The sequence below is a fragment of the Gymnodraco acuticeps genome, unplaced genomic scaffold, assembly GCF_902827175.1.
Source record: "Gymnodraco acuticeps unplaced genomic scaffold, fGymAcu1.1, whole genome shotgun sequence".
In the NCBI taxonomy this organism is placed as follows: Eukaryota; Metazoa; Chordata; class Actinopteri; order Perciformes; family Bathydraconidae; genus Gymnodraco; species Gymnodraco acuticeps.
In genome coordinates this window covers 7,175,483-7,189,614 of record NW_022990271.1, presented here as the reverse complement: position 1 = coordinate 7,189,614, position 14,132 = coordinate 7,175,483, and the positions used below count along the sequence as shown (strand labels likewise).

The 14,132-nt window shown below is 38.7% G+C and overlaps 1 protein-coding gene across 1 annotated transcript; it reads left to right on the top strand.

The window, feature by feature from the left end:
* The first annotated feature begins 2,682 nt into the window (after window positions 1–2,682).
* ctxn2 (cortexin 2) lies at window positions 2,683–4,679 on the top strand. The gene is made up of 2 exons (XM_034221348.1): window positions 2,683–2,882; window positions 3,767–4,679. Exon 2 carries the CDS (start codon window positions 3,836–3,838, stop codon window positions 4,079–4,081), a length of 246 nt encoding a protein of 81 aa, XP_034077239.1. The 5' UTR covers window positions 2,683–2,882; window positions 3,767–3,835; the 3' UTR covers window positions 4,082–4,679.
* The last annotated feature ends 9,453 nt before the right edge of the window (window positions 4,680–14,132 follow it).

Below are 14,132 nucleotides of genomic sequence, written 5' to 3'. Positions count from 1 at the left end.
ATCAATCAAACCACAGCTGAACATCCTCTTATTATGAGATATTAAGGAAACATTTAAAAAAGATCTTGTGTTCTCAAATATATATTTGTTTACTAAACACTACCCAGTCATCAGAAAGCCATAGACATGTGCAACCATCAAAGCAGTCAGATCCATGCACATTTAAAGAGTAGACATTTTAAGTTTCAACTGACCCTGTAAGTTCCTGATTACTCTGCAAATGTTGTTATGCTTATGATATAGTGCAACATTATCCAAGAGGAATAACATAATTTTCTTTATACAATATGCTTAAACATTTGTAGAGAATCTGCTCACCAAATGTGTTCAGATTCCAATACCAAAACCAACCATTTCAATGAAACACCTGATCTTTTAATAAATCTGATGTACCCTACTGTTGTATAGAAAACCTTTTATTTGTTTAGAGAACTTGTTGACCTTATTTCTTTATTTTTTCAATAGGTAGGCTACCTATAGCTCTTAATGTAGCAGGAAAGTCTCAAGATCTATCTGAGAAAAAAATAACAATCAAGTAAATGTATTATCAGTTTATTGACCTCTTAAATGTATCGAGTAATACTTGTACTGAACTGTATGTTAAAGATTAACTTCCCTGCTTTGTTACGGGTCAGCATGATCCATGGTTGTCATTGACAGTTTGCAACATGTCCTTCTTTGCACCTACATTGACTTTTGGCAGTAATGGAATATAATATTCACTATGATTTCACATGAACATAAACATTCTTGTGTTTTCTGAAGGGGCCCTTCATATTAATACAGGAAGAGAGAAGTATTTATCAGAGTCCACAATGTTGTGAAACAGTGAAATTAAATAATTGCTCTTGAGAGGGCCCTTTCGCATTATTATATTACCTGCTGAGGTCCTTTGTGATTCTTCAACAGGCTTCCAAACGTAGAAGTGGAGTGGCATTCAGCTAGTTGCTATCTGCAACCTCACCACTAGATGCTACTAATACACATTGGTGCTTTCTGAGATTTTGCTCAGAACATTTTTATCGTCATATTTAATGGCTTTACTGTCGACTCCTGCTATATTTCTAATCACTTTGGAAATCTGTCTTTAATTACAATATTGCAAATATTTATATTTATTCTAAAAAGAAAGACCTCCACGTGCATTTAGTTAAGTTGTCGGCTATAGGATGATTCAAATTGCAGCAGTAAGGCTAATGGGGAGGCCCAATAAAGTATTATAAATATTCAAATCTTTCAACGCTAACTTAGTACTCTCTTGTACAGATTGTATATCACTCAGGTGTGGGGAGTAGAGTTCAATGACATTTGAGAGGATACCGCTAGAGCAGTTCAATCCTCGTTTTACAGTTCTCAATATCAGTTTGCTCCTGACCTGTTGTCTGGCTTAGATAAAAGAGTAACAAACTTTATCCGTTTGTCCTATGGTCACTCAAGTGTTTTAATACGCTTTATGCAACAGGTTTAAATGGCCTACATTCATCTTCCAGTGCCAAGAGAGTCCAAAGCACATCTCTTGGCACACATATAAAAGAGTGCTTACAGTCATTTTAAAGACAATTAAGAAGGAAATACTATTGTAAGTCGTTGAACTTCTGTATAATTTCAAATGAATGGACATATTCAATCATCTCTGACAGCAAATTCACTGTTTTGGATTGCTAATAATAACACACTCATCATTACTGATAACCAAACACTATTGGGCTGTGACCATGTCTTTACAATTGATGAGGGCAATGACGTATAATGTCTTACAATGTCATGGTCTTTGCAGTGTGACATCTCTTCATCTATTTAGCAACAACTGTCCTTGAAGTAAATGGGAGATATAAATGAAGTAGCTGGCTTCGTCGACAAGTCACAGTACAGCCAAACAGCAGGGCTACAAGAAACAAGGACAATATAACTTTGAAGCGAATATAAATGTGAATAAGACCTTTCTCCTCTCTTTCAAACTCCCAGGGAATGTTTCTGCTATTGACGTAAACAATAAGTGAAATAAGCTTCTTTTCATCCATTAGAAATTGCTTCACATCACACCCCAGTGATGACCCTCTCCCTCATGGCATGCCTTATCCTTGAATCAGAGTCACTGCACCACTGTGATTAAACCGACATGGCTGATATGAATTTGCATTACACTGTGTTACAGTGGGCAATCAGATTACCTGCTGTCTGCCTTTTGTTTACTAAAGTAAGTCTCTCATCCTGTCCAGGGAGCTTTCCTTCGTAAGCCTTTAAGCAGAGGGGCTAATTCAATTTGAACACAGCACACTGCATCAATTAAAAACACAACATCAAACCGGGCTTAAAGAATAATGCTGTGTTGCACCTAAAATACCTTTGCAGCAGCATTTACTGACCAGGATCAGTGAGAGGCAGCATTGTGTTGGCAAAGCCCTGCTATTCCTGTCACATTTTGGTGGAGTCATTTTTAGAAATGCCAAATAAGCCAGGGGAAAAAGAGGCGGATTACTTGTTTATGCTGCTGCATCCGTCCTGGTGTTGCTGAGGAGGGGTATGTTGTGAATGACAGAAGTGAGACTAACAAGTGGTTGCCATGCAGCAGGAGCAAGCGTGCGTGCTTCAGGAGGGAGACATAGAGAAACAGAATGATAATGAGTAGGAGGCAGCAAGAAAAGGAGCATGAGGAGAGGAGCTCTATCTCTGAGAAGAGACACATATCATAGCTTGATCCAGCCTCTCCCCTTGCGTCTCCGTTTCTTTCTAGCTTTTTGTTTGGATGAGAGGTTACCCTAAAACATCCAGTATGTCAGTGATGGATGGTTTAATGGATATGCGTCTCAGGGCTGCACGAAAGAGGAGTTGTTCACAAGAAACAGCAGCAACAGGTCTGTGAGGATGGAACGATAATGACGGTGAGATGGCTGCTTTTTCTTCCTCAGACATCCTTACTATCTGTCAATGCAGTCTCTGTCTTTCACCCTACCTCCCTCCCTTCCTCTCTCCTCCCTGACTCCCTCACCATGCATACTTGTGCAGTGTTCCCCTCGTTCTACTTCCTTCTCCCTTGCCTGTCTATCCCAGTTCTGTCTGTATGTACCCTCACTCTTTCATCCAAGCCCCCTCCCTTGCTCTAAACTAAATCCACCTGCTGCTTGTGTTCACGGGAAAGATTAGGGATGAAAAATGATGACAGAAGCAGACTTCCACTTGAGTGGTTACACCAATATTGTGAATTAGTTTTGTCACCGTCGCTTTCTTGTTTAATGGAATCATGCAGTCTGGCAGGCATCTGCTCGCACGCAACAGGTAGCCCTCTCTTCTAAACCAAACATACATCACATCATCATGAGATTTTACGTTTTCATTGATACTTCAGCGCTTTGCCTATGTTAAACATCTGGATATGCACTGCGACAAACTGTAATTCTATCCTGACTTAATGGAAAGAATCCCTGGTATTGGCTCTTGTTATTGAACCCATTTTCCTGCAGTGTCTTTGACTCTTCTGTTCATGTTTGCTTTTTGTCATTTTCTGCAAAATTCCCACAGGCGCAGAGTGAGAGAGAGATCGAAGTCTGCAGGCAGGAAGCAGTTTGATAGCACATTAAAAATAAGCTATTTTTAGATACCTGTAACCCTTCACATTTCATGGTCAGCTCATTGAATTGTGTATTTTCTGTAAAAAAAAGCTTACACACATTATGCATTAAGCGGTATATTCAAATAGGTTCTTCAATGGATTCTCTCTGCCCAATAAACAGCACTAATCTGAAGCCATCATGTAATCCCTGTCCAGGTAACATGCAGGCTTCTAAACGCCTGACACCATCAGAGGCGAGATGAGGCAACTAGATGTTGGTTTACCATGTCTAGCGTCCACGACAACCACTCCCTTGCTGCCATGAGCGGAAACGACATGATGGCGCACTCCCTGACTCTGGAGCAGAAGACAGCGTTTGCCTTCGTGGGGATGCTGCTGGTGTTCCTGGGGCTGCTCATAGTAAGGTGCTTCAGGATCCTGCTGGACCCTTACAGCAGTATGTCCTCTTCCAACTGGGCTGATGGCATTGAGGGGCTGGAGAAAGGGACATTTGAGTATGCTCTCACTTAACACAGGGAAACACACATCCATAGATGTATTAAAAAAACTAAAATGCCTAGAAACACAGACATGTAGACATATGGACGCCAATACACTTGCACATATTCAAACACACACAGGCCACAGCCCTGCACAACCACTGCACCTGACACACCTCTCTCTGTGATGGACCAAACTAAGAGACTGAAGCTGTGTATTTTTTGTATGTGTGTGCACTTTTGGTTCAGGGCCTGTGTGGATCCTCTCTACTGTATGTGATTACACATCTGGTTTGCGTGTCTGAGCGAGTGTGATGCAGATCCTGTGTCATTTTCATCGCCCTTCTGCCAGGGGGTCTGCATTTCAGCTCATCGATTTACACAGAAACGGCTGAAGCACCCTTTAACCCATACTTACAAGTTGAATGTCTGTAGAGGATAAGAGGTGGATGCTTTAGAACAGTGTGGGGAATTAGGGTGCAGTGGGATTATTCAGATGTATTTTGAAGACTCAGGGACAAGAATCCTTATGTGAACTCAGAGTGGGAAACAGAGCGGTTGCACCTCTGCATGCATAGCTGTTCTGCACAGGAATCTGAATGGTTGGATACAGGGTATTGTGTCAAGCTTGTGTTTTGTGGACTAATTAAATCCAATCTGTTGGTGATCCAAAGGAATGCTGCTGCTGCTGCTGCTGCTGCTGCTGCTTAGTGTGTGTGTGTGTGTGTGTGTGTGTGTGTGTGTGTGTATGTGTGTGTGTGTGTGTGTGTGTGTGTGTGTGTGTGTGTGTGTGTGTGTGTGTGTGTGTGTGTGTGTGTGTGTGTGTGTGGTGTGTGTGTGTGTGTGTGTGTGTGTGTGTGTGTGTGTGTGTGTGTGTGTGTGTGTGTGTGTGTGTGTGTGTGTGTGTGTGTGTGTGTGTGTGTGTGTGTGTGTGTGTACAGGATGGTCTGTTCCGCGGACACATGCAATGAAATGCAACTGAACAAACTGTGATTTACATTATGGTGTTACTGTTTCTAAATGATGCAAAACCAACTCTCAGAGTTTGGACTGCTGTTGTATTTGAGTGATGGTATACCGTATGTTGCCACGATTACATGTCTGAGTGAAAGAAACTGTTTACCTTTGACAGTATGTCTGTATAATGTTGATTAATGGACTCTCAATTATTCAGATTGTTAGCAAATTGTTGGCTGATGTGATCAAGCCAAATAACTGTTAAAGGGGAAAGAGGATTGTAAACTTAAAGGACTCTCTAGCTCTTCGCTGCTAGTTTTCTAATGACAAGGATAAACTCTCACTATGTGTCTGCAGAAGAAAATGTCACATGGAAAAATGGGCTGGGATGTCTGTCAGCCCTGGACGTGAACACCCTTTTCTCAGCCATCTTCACCCTTTCTCACCTGCGCTCTTGCTGCCAGACAGAGGAAGACAGGACAGTCCTAAACAGAGATCCTGTAATATGGCAGACTTGTCAAAGTCTAGAATGTTCCTTTGCTAATTTCTACGGTATACAGTTTCTCCTTAGTGCTGTGAATCTGCCTTGTGACCTTCAATGGGTTTATGTGCCTTCATCTAGAAACATAAGAGCAACTGTGTGTGTATATGTGTGTGTGTCCGAGCGTGTGTATGGCATATCATGATGACAGATAATTCATCTCCTGACCTGGTGCTTGCACAGATGATGGTAGATAATTCTCCATGATATAGATTTGATTCAATGATGTAAAATAAATAGAATTTCTTCACTTTGAAATGTTTTTTGTCAAATGTTTGCTTTTTTAAATCTGTGGATCACGTTTAACAAGGAAGTAATGTTTGTATCATACAAAAAGCATTACAATGTAGGTCAGAGGCAGAGTAGAGGCTCACAATTCCTCTTGATGGAAATGTGAAACTTTTTTTATCTTCTCTGCTTTTAAACACTGGTATTTGTTGTCCATCATCGATGTGGCCAGTTCACACTCAGAAGCCAGGACATCATGCACTCCTTTCTCGACACGTAATTTGTCAGGAATGCAATCATTATTGCACCATTGTCTTTGTCACCTATATGACATACTTATCTGAAATCTATTTCAGTGGAAAAAAACGCTGCCATTTTCCTCCTGTGCCTGCTCTCACTAATCTTAGACGAAGAACAAACCAACTTGTAAAAAGGTGTTATAAATCTATCAAATATTAACAGATGTGTCTGCTTTGCTTTGTATTTTTCTCGATGTGTATGTTCGCAGAACTTGATTTATATAAAGATAGAGAACCTCATCCCATCATAATTGTGAGTCACATTTTTAAAAGGGCCTACAGTAATAGTATGCCTATTTAGAGTAATATTCCTCTGCCAGCATCGAATATATATCAGGAACAATATAAACGATAAGAAATATTCATCTTTTGTTAACTTCCTTCGTATAGAGACACAGAATTATTAGGATATTAATGCAAAGCAGAATCTTTCTTACATGACCAATGAGTCAACTGAATAGTGAACCTTAGCTTTGCTGGTTATCAATCATCAGCTTTATTACCTGTGGTCTTCGGACCTCACAAGCTATGTCCTTGATTTGCTGTGATAAGATGAGGAGATATAATGGCCTTTCTATTACCCAAGTTATCCAAACAGCTCTGTAATATACTATTAATGCAACTTTTAGTACCGTAATATACCAAAAATAGCTTGAGGTGATAACGTCAATGAAATGGTGAATATTTTAGCCAATATGTTTTTTAATTACTGTTAGTATTAATAATAAGGCTATGTTTTGTAATTCAGTTTAATATAACTATAAAAATAACACACTACTCTCCTGATAAAATAGATTCTGCCCCTCCTGCAGATGTAGAGAAAGCGGAAAGGAACTGTCCCTCGTCAAATACCGTCATGGTGTTAAGCTGGACACAGGCTTGAAATCTTAATTCAAAGCCCTCAGATCAAATCTGAAGCCAGAGCTAAGGCTGGGTTGGATTTTAGACCCTGTTGAACACCTTTGAAAACCCATGGGTGGATAAATCAATGATTAACCTAGATGTCCCTTACTGCTTCATATCAGTTATTAGTGAGACTATAGTATAAACTATTATGCTTAATAATTTACTTTTAATTGATTTGAAACGGCCCAAAAATATATTCTAGTTTCTTTAATAACACACTTTTTTGCAGATTTCTTTAAAAAAATGATTCTAAAAAATGTCTTAATTTTTCAATAAAAAAATATATGTAAATATTATGGATAATTATCAAATTGAACAATTCAAAAAAGAGTAAAGGTGCCTTTTACACAGCAGGCGTATCATTTAGTGTTGAGTCCAGGCTGTGGGACAGTAAATCTTATATTTGATCACTTGACTTGCCAGCCTTTAACCCTACACCTAGTTATTGACTGACCTTTACCTTTATCATTTAAAACGTAATGAGATCTATTTATCTGTCACTATAAAGATTTTAGTTTAACAATTGTGATATGTTTAATAGGTTTTTCTATAACGAAGCATACATAATAATAAGTGACTGGAAATATTTCATTGTATTTGTGATTGACAGATAGATGTATGCTGATCGGAGTGTATGCCTGAGATGTGCATCAACTATTCAGCTCTCTAGGATGTAGTATTCGGTATCCGGACTGCTGGTATCTGCACTTTTGCTTTTAATCACTTTTTCATGTTGCAGTGAACAGCAGGGTTGAGGAATTCTGTATTGGGATTTTATCTGCATATTTTGAGCCCTTTGGACGTTGTGCAAATTACCTTGTTCTGTAGAAATTGGAACATATGCAGCTGCTGCCAAAGATTCAACATGTATGCTCAACAGATCTCAGAGGAGCACTGCACTCTGAATTTATTCAAGCACAGCATACAAAAGTCTACCATCCCTCAAAAATAAAAAAGTAATCACCTCATTCTCAAATTCAGACTATGGGAGTGTCAGCAGGGTCTGAGGATCTCTATCTGCAGTAAGACAACTGCAGTGTAGCACGAAACAAGACTCAAGAACTCAAAATAACTCCATATCAATCAGTGCTCCTAATTGTGGATTCACTTAAGCACTGTAATAATCAGTGGCGTTTTCTCTTGGAGGCCAAGGGAAGCCAGGCTTCCCCTGTTTTTTCGGATTGTAGTTATAATTTTAATAAATAAATAAAAACACTTAGTTTAGTTTCGGAAATTCTTTGTTGTAGTTGCTGCCGGCCCGTCTATCCCCCATTCTCATTGAGTATTTTACAAAGAGTGAAACAGCGCCCCTCTAGATGTTATGGTGAAACAGTAGATTGCACTCTCTGTTGCGAGAGGAGGCCAGCCGAAATTGGTTTCCCTTGGTGAAAAAAAAATGGAGGGATTGACCAATCAGATGAGGCTCACGTCATGCCCCTGCCAACCTGTGATTAGTCAGGGCCAGAGGTGGAACGTGTTTCTTGATCATTGGTCCATGTGTGAGGCATTTTGAATATCAGTGTTTTAAACCAGCTAACACGTGACTTTATGTCAGATTCCTGTGTTTTACATGGAGAAACGTGTGCAGTGGTTTGCAAAAAGTGCCATGTTGATTTGCAAATTGTGTGAAAAGCTGAAAACGTGTTTAGAGTTTTGGAGATTTGAGCCGATGTTTTGCTCTTTGAGTGTCAGTTAAAATAATTGTGCTTTATGTAGCATTTTAGTGTGTTAGCAATCGAGAAAAACTGTAAGACAGGCTACAGCCATACCAAGAAATGGCTTAGCCCCACCATGAAAAATGATCTTGAAGTAAGCAAATTCAATTAAATAATAAGCAAAATCCTAAATGTTGAGAACACGGCTTGCGAAAATATACGGGTCGTGTCCACAACCAACCCAGTCTCATGGCATTTCGTGTTCACCAATACGATTTTTAATCTATTGATTCGTGTTCACCAACACGATTTTCCCCTTTTTTTCGTGTTGTACAGCACGATTTTTTAAAAGCAATGAATTTCTACTGGTAATGTGTTTCGTGCCTGCAGCACGTCTTTTTCTCCGGTCGGGTCGTGGAAGACCGGAAGCTGTGTGGTTCATAAAAACATGTTCTTACTCAATATCAAGCCACAATTATTGCTTTAATTTTAAATCGTATAATTTCGGACTTTTGTTGCCGTCTGTGAGGAAAATAAATGGGGCTCAGAGCCTCAGAATACTGAAATCTGTATTTTTAAAATCTTTTTTTCCTTCTAATTTGTTATTCTTTTCAAAATAACACACTGTTATTTACTCACCAATAACACACAATTATCCTTGCTTTTATTTATTGGTTTAATTCCATAATCTCTGGCTTTTTTGGCGTCCGTCAGGAACTGAATTTCAAAATAAAAATAACCGGAAACAGAGGCATTTCTAGCGATTACCCAAGATCCTCAGCTATGGTTTAAGCTCGCTGATTGGATGTTTTAGCCGCAATGTATGCTGGGATTTGGTATTTATATGATATGAAATCCGGAAAACATTTTAAAAGAATAAAAGAATACTTAATTCCGAGTGTTCTTGTTTTTCTCTTTGAAAGTCATCACATAACGGCATTGTAATACACGGTTCGGCTGCATTACATATTACAGATCTGCCGTAGTTCTTTATTTATAGAGCCCTGATGAGAAGACCTTTGGAAAAACTGGAAGAAATGCCGCCGAAACTGAATACTTGACGTGGATCATAAATATATCAACAATTAAACAACATCTTCAATTTCTCTTCACACAATACGTCTCCTTGCAGTATCAACACTAATTCGGCTGACTTTTACATTTGATCTAATTCATAGATAGGTTATATTTACACCATAACGGTGCACAGCTGATATAAAAGGACTTGTAGTTTTTAAAGATATTACTGATTTTCTTTGAATGTAAGAATGTAAATACTGAGTCTGAAATAGTATAGCAATATGCTGTAAAATGATGTGAAAGCATGAATAAAACTACACATCTTCAGATGTTGTACATACATAAGTGTCCTACACTAATAATACAAAGTTATTATGGCTGTGTGTACCTTGTGTGCACCGCCTAGTGGTTAAAGCACGTTATTGAATTATTGTTTTTATGTGTTATATTTGATTAAAAAAACATTACATACTTTCATAGGGGGAAAGTAGAAGGGGGAAAGTAGAAGGTCTGTGATAGAAATATAGAATATAAAAAATCAAGAAGATACTATAAGTGATCTCTACAATAAAACAGTTTAGTGCAGGATGTACAAAGATATTAATAGGAGGAGGTGCAAAAGAGAAAAACGAATTAACCTTTATTTAAACATTAAATAATACTTTAGATGAAGGTCTTCTTTTAAATAAGAAAAAAACTTTGGGGGTATCTATCTACAGATAAATATTAAGCCTGACAAAGTACTTAACATAATTGCTTTCCTGCAATGTTAACTATGTTGAAGCACTTATTTTAACTATCAGTTAAAATAAGTGCTTCAACATAGTACAATTCATATGTATAAAATTATACATATGAATTATACTCTTATGCATGTAAATAGTAATAAGAAATGTGCAGAATATGACAGTTTAATGGTGGAGGTACACACATATTGATAGATGTCTTGTAATGCACTGTTGAGGAACCTGTGACCTAAGATTTTCATTCATTGCATACACCGTAGTTGTGTATATGATTATGTCAATAAACCTTTGAACATCTTGAAATCTTGAAAGGGATGTGCAAAATAGCCATAATATACAGTCTTTAATTAACTATTAGTAGAGAATAACGAGTAATGAATATACTTTATTACTCGTTTCCATTCATGTCAATTGCAGATAAATTGTTAGTCTTCTCAAGCACTGTGAGAAGCTGACCGTTGAGCGGCCCAGACCAAGCAAGGAAGCAGAGGCAGAACGTCCAAAAATATAACCCGACGTGGGCATTTATTCAACTTGAGCACAGGACACAGCCTCAATCCTGCTGTTCCTGTGCACACAGCCTCAATCCTGCTGTTCCTGTGCACACATCCTACCAGCCACAAGGATCTCACACACTACCAGCCTCCCAACAGACAGGGAAACAGAGCCTAAATACACACACTAATCAGCACAACAAGACACAGGTGAGGGGGGGAGGAGACAACACAGGACACCAGGTGCACACAATTACCCGGCCTGAAGCAGTCAGTCCATAGTGACAAAGTTACCTTCGTCACAAGCACCAACTATCAAATATCTCTCCTGATTGTTGGCACTTGACTTGACAATCACCTTACCTGAATTTTACTGTAACTAAAGTCTAATTTAAGGGTTGTTTATATTTCACATCATTAATCAGAATCTGCAAAGTAACTCAAATAAGTGTAGTGGAGTAAAAATACCAGGTTAACCTCTGAATTGTAGTGGAGTAGAATTACAAAGTAACAATGAGCTGTCATGTGGGTATTTAATGCTGCGCATTATGGACACAAGCGATTTTCACCCATTTATTAATTATATGTTTTACATTTGATAACACCAATGTGTTTAATACTGGCAACTTCTAATTGTGGGAAAAACGAAAAATGTTCAGTAGAGATGTTCCATAGAACATTTTGCGAAACACAATAGCCAGCGTGTAGTTCTGGGGGGGGCGTTCGATTCCAGTTTTGGATAGTCTGGCGTGGTTTCGTTCCATTTCAAACAGCTGTTTGACGCTCGTTGTAACCTTGGCGCACTGCCACTCCAACATCCAATCCCCGAGTTTGAAGATTAATCACGGGGACTGTAGTCCTAAACGATAGCTGGGGATTATGGGTAGTGTAGTGTCTTCGGCCATCCTAAACTCAGAAATGTTGACAATCGCAATGATGCTCGAAATGTCCCTTATAGGCCTACGTCTGTTTCCGGTTATTTTTATTTTGAAATTCAGTTCCTGAAGTACGCCAAAAAAGCCAGAGATTATGGAATTAAACCAATAAATAAAAGCAAGGATAATTGTGTGTTATTGGTGAGTAAATAACAGTGTGTTATTTTGAAAAGAATAACAAATTAGAAGGAAAAAAAGATTTAAAAAATACAGATTTCAGTATTTTGAGGCTCTCAGCCCCATTTATTTTCCTCACAGACGGCAACAAAAGTCAGAAATTATATTTTTATGAACCACACAGCTTCCGGTCTTCCACGACCCGACCGGAGAAAAATACGTGCTGCAGGCACGAAACACATTACCAGTAGAAATACATTGCTTTTAAAATCGTGCTGTGCAACACGAAAAAAGGGGGAAATCGTGTTGGTGAACACGAATCAATAGATTAAAAATCGTGTTGGTGAACACGAAATGCCATGAGACTGGGTTGCCACAACACACAAACTGATCGTGCTGTTACAACAAGTGCACGTTACTGATGCAATATGGTTGAGACCATTCGGGCTTAGTGCAAGGAATAGTCTAAGTAGTGGGGGAGTTTTATACACTAAAGGTGTGGAAATTCTCTGGCGTTATAATATCAGTGCGGCCGCGGTCAGATCATAATGCAATTTGAATAGACCTACAGCCAATCAGAGCAACGAAACGTTGGGTCTGCGTCATGCCTTACTGATTGAGATCAATCGGAACCGCCATTCAGTATCCCCATTGGATCTTCAACGTGTACTATCATACACACAGTTCACAGTTCACAGTGATCCCTTTTTATTTACTACAAGACAAATGTGCCGTTTTATTTCATACAGTTACATTTTGATTGAGACAGGGAAATAATCTAAACCTCAAGTGTGGCATTTCACTGTCAAGGGGGCGATATAGCGTGTATGTAATTACATTGCAAATACTGACTTGAGCCCCACCACTGTATGGGTTAGCCCTACCATAGATTACCCAACAAAAATACTCTGGCACCGCCACTGCAGAGAAGTAAAAGAAAAGCAGAGGGTTAAAAAAAAAAAACAGCTGTATATTACATTCCATGTGGAAAATGTTCTTTGTGAGCATGACTCAGTCAGCATCGTTCTTGTAGAAAATCGCAACAACGTTGAACTACTGTGTTCTGAATCTGATAAGCATTGTGAAATTGATTGCCTCCTTTCAATTTGCACATAAAAACAAGTGCTGGAGTATTTTTCTCAGCCTGCAATACATCCAAGGTCAGATTTGAAGTCATAACTCTGTCTTTCAATGTGTGCATAAATCACTGTGGTGTATCAGTAATAAGGAAGTGTACCTGTTAAGAGAACATTTCAAGGCACTTTAGAAGTCATGTGGCAATGAAAAAGTGCCTCCGGCATAACTGCCATTTCCCTCATGAATACAGCCATTTCTTCTGTGTTAGCCGACCCAACAACTTTACCTGTAAACACGTTGTGGCAAAGAGAATGATTAGAGGAAATGTTTATTCAATCAGTTACATAACTGTTATGTGCACAATATCTAAGATTAATTTCCCTCTTGTTATCACACACATCTATTGATTATATCCTATTGCTTATGTGCTCAGCCAATTTATTGGGTGCAGCTCAGAAGAACTGATTCACTCTAACACAACAATCCCTTTAACCAATCCTCCCTCCATGAAAGTTGTAATGTTGTTATTGAGTAAGTTTAGAGAGGGGTTGATTTACCTTAATGCACATTTTGGAGGTTGTTGTTACTTGTATTGCTATTGAACTATATTAGGTTTTATGGAAAACTTAATAATCTTCATAGAATTGATCACAGAAACAGATCAAATTAGTTTTAGCTTTGTCCAAAACAAACTGGCATATATGTTATTAATATCAAATCATCCCATATTAGTTTTAACCTTTTCTTCCCCAGTAACGCACCCTTTGAAGAATCTGTAACCTTGAAACTTTTCCTACATAGTTTTATATTCCTCTGGTGGGAACTTCCATGTGGATATGTCCTGATGATTCATCTAAAGGGCCAACGGGTCTGAGGAAATACTATCCATAGCCCCATATATATTGCAACAACAGGACTACATGTGCTGTTGCCTGCACACCGACAATAATATTAGTAATCAATTCTCCAGAACTCAGGCAATGAGCGCCTTTATCTCTCGTTTGGTGTTTATGACTTGGTTAATCGTTAAGCAATGCCTTTGTGTCCCCTGGGATGGAGCAAGGACATTTTTGACACCCCTTGTTGAGTTTTCTGAGGGTTGATCCA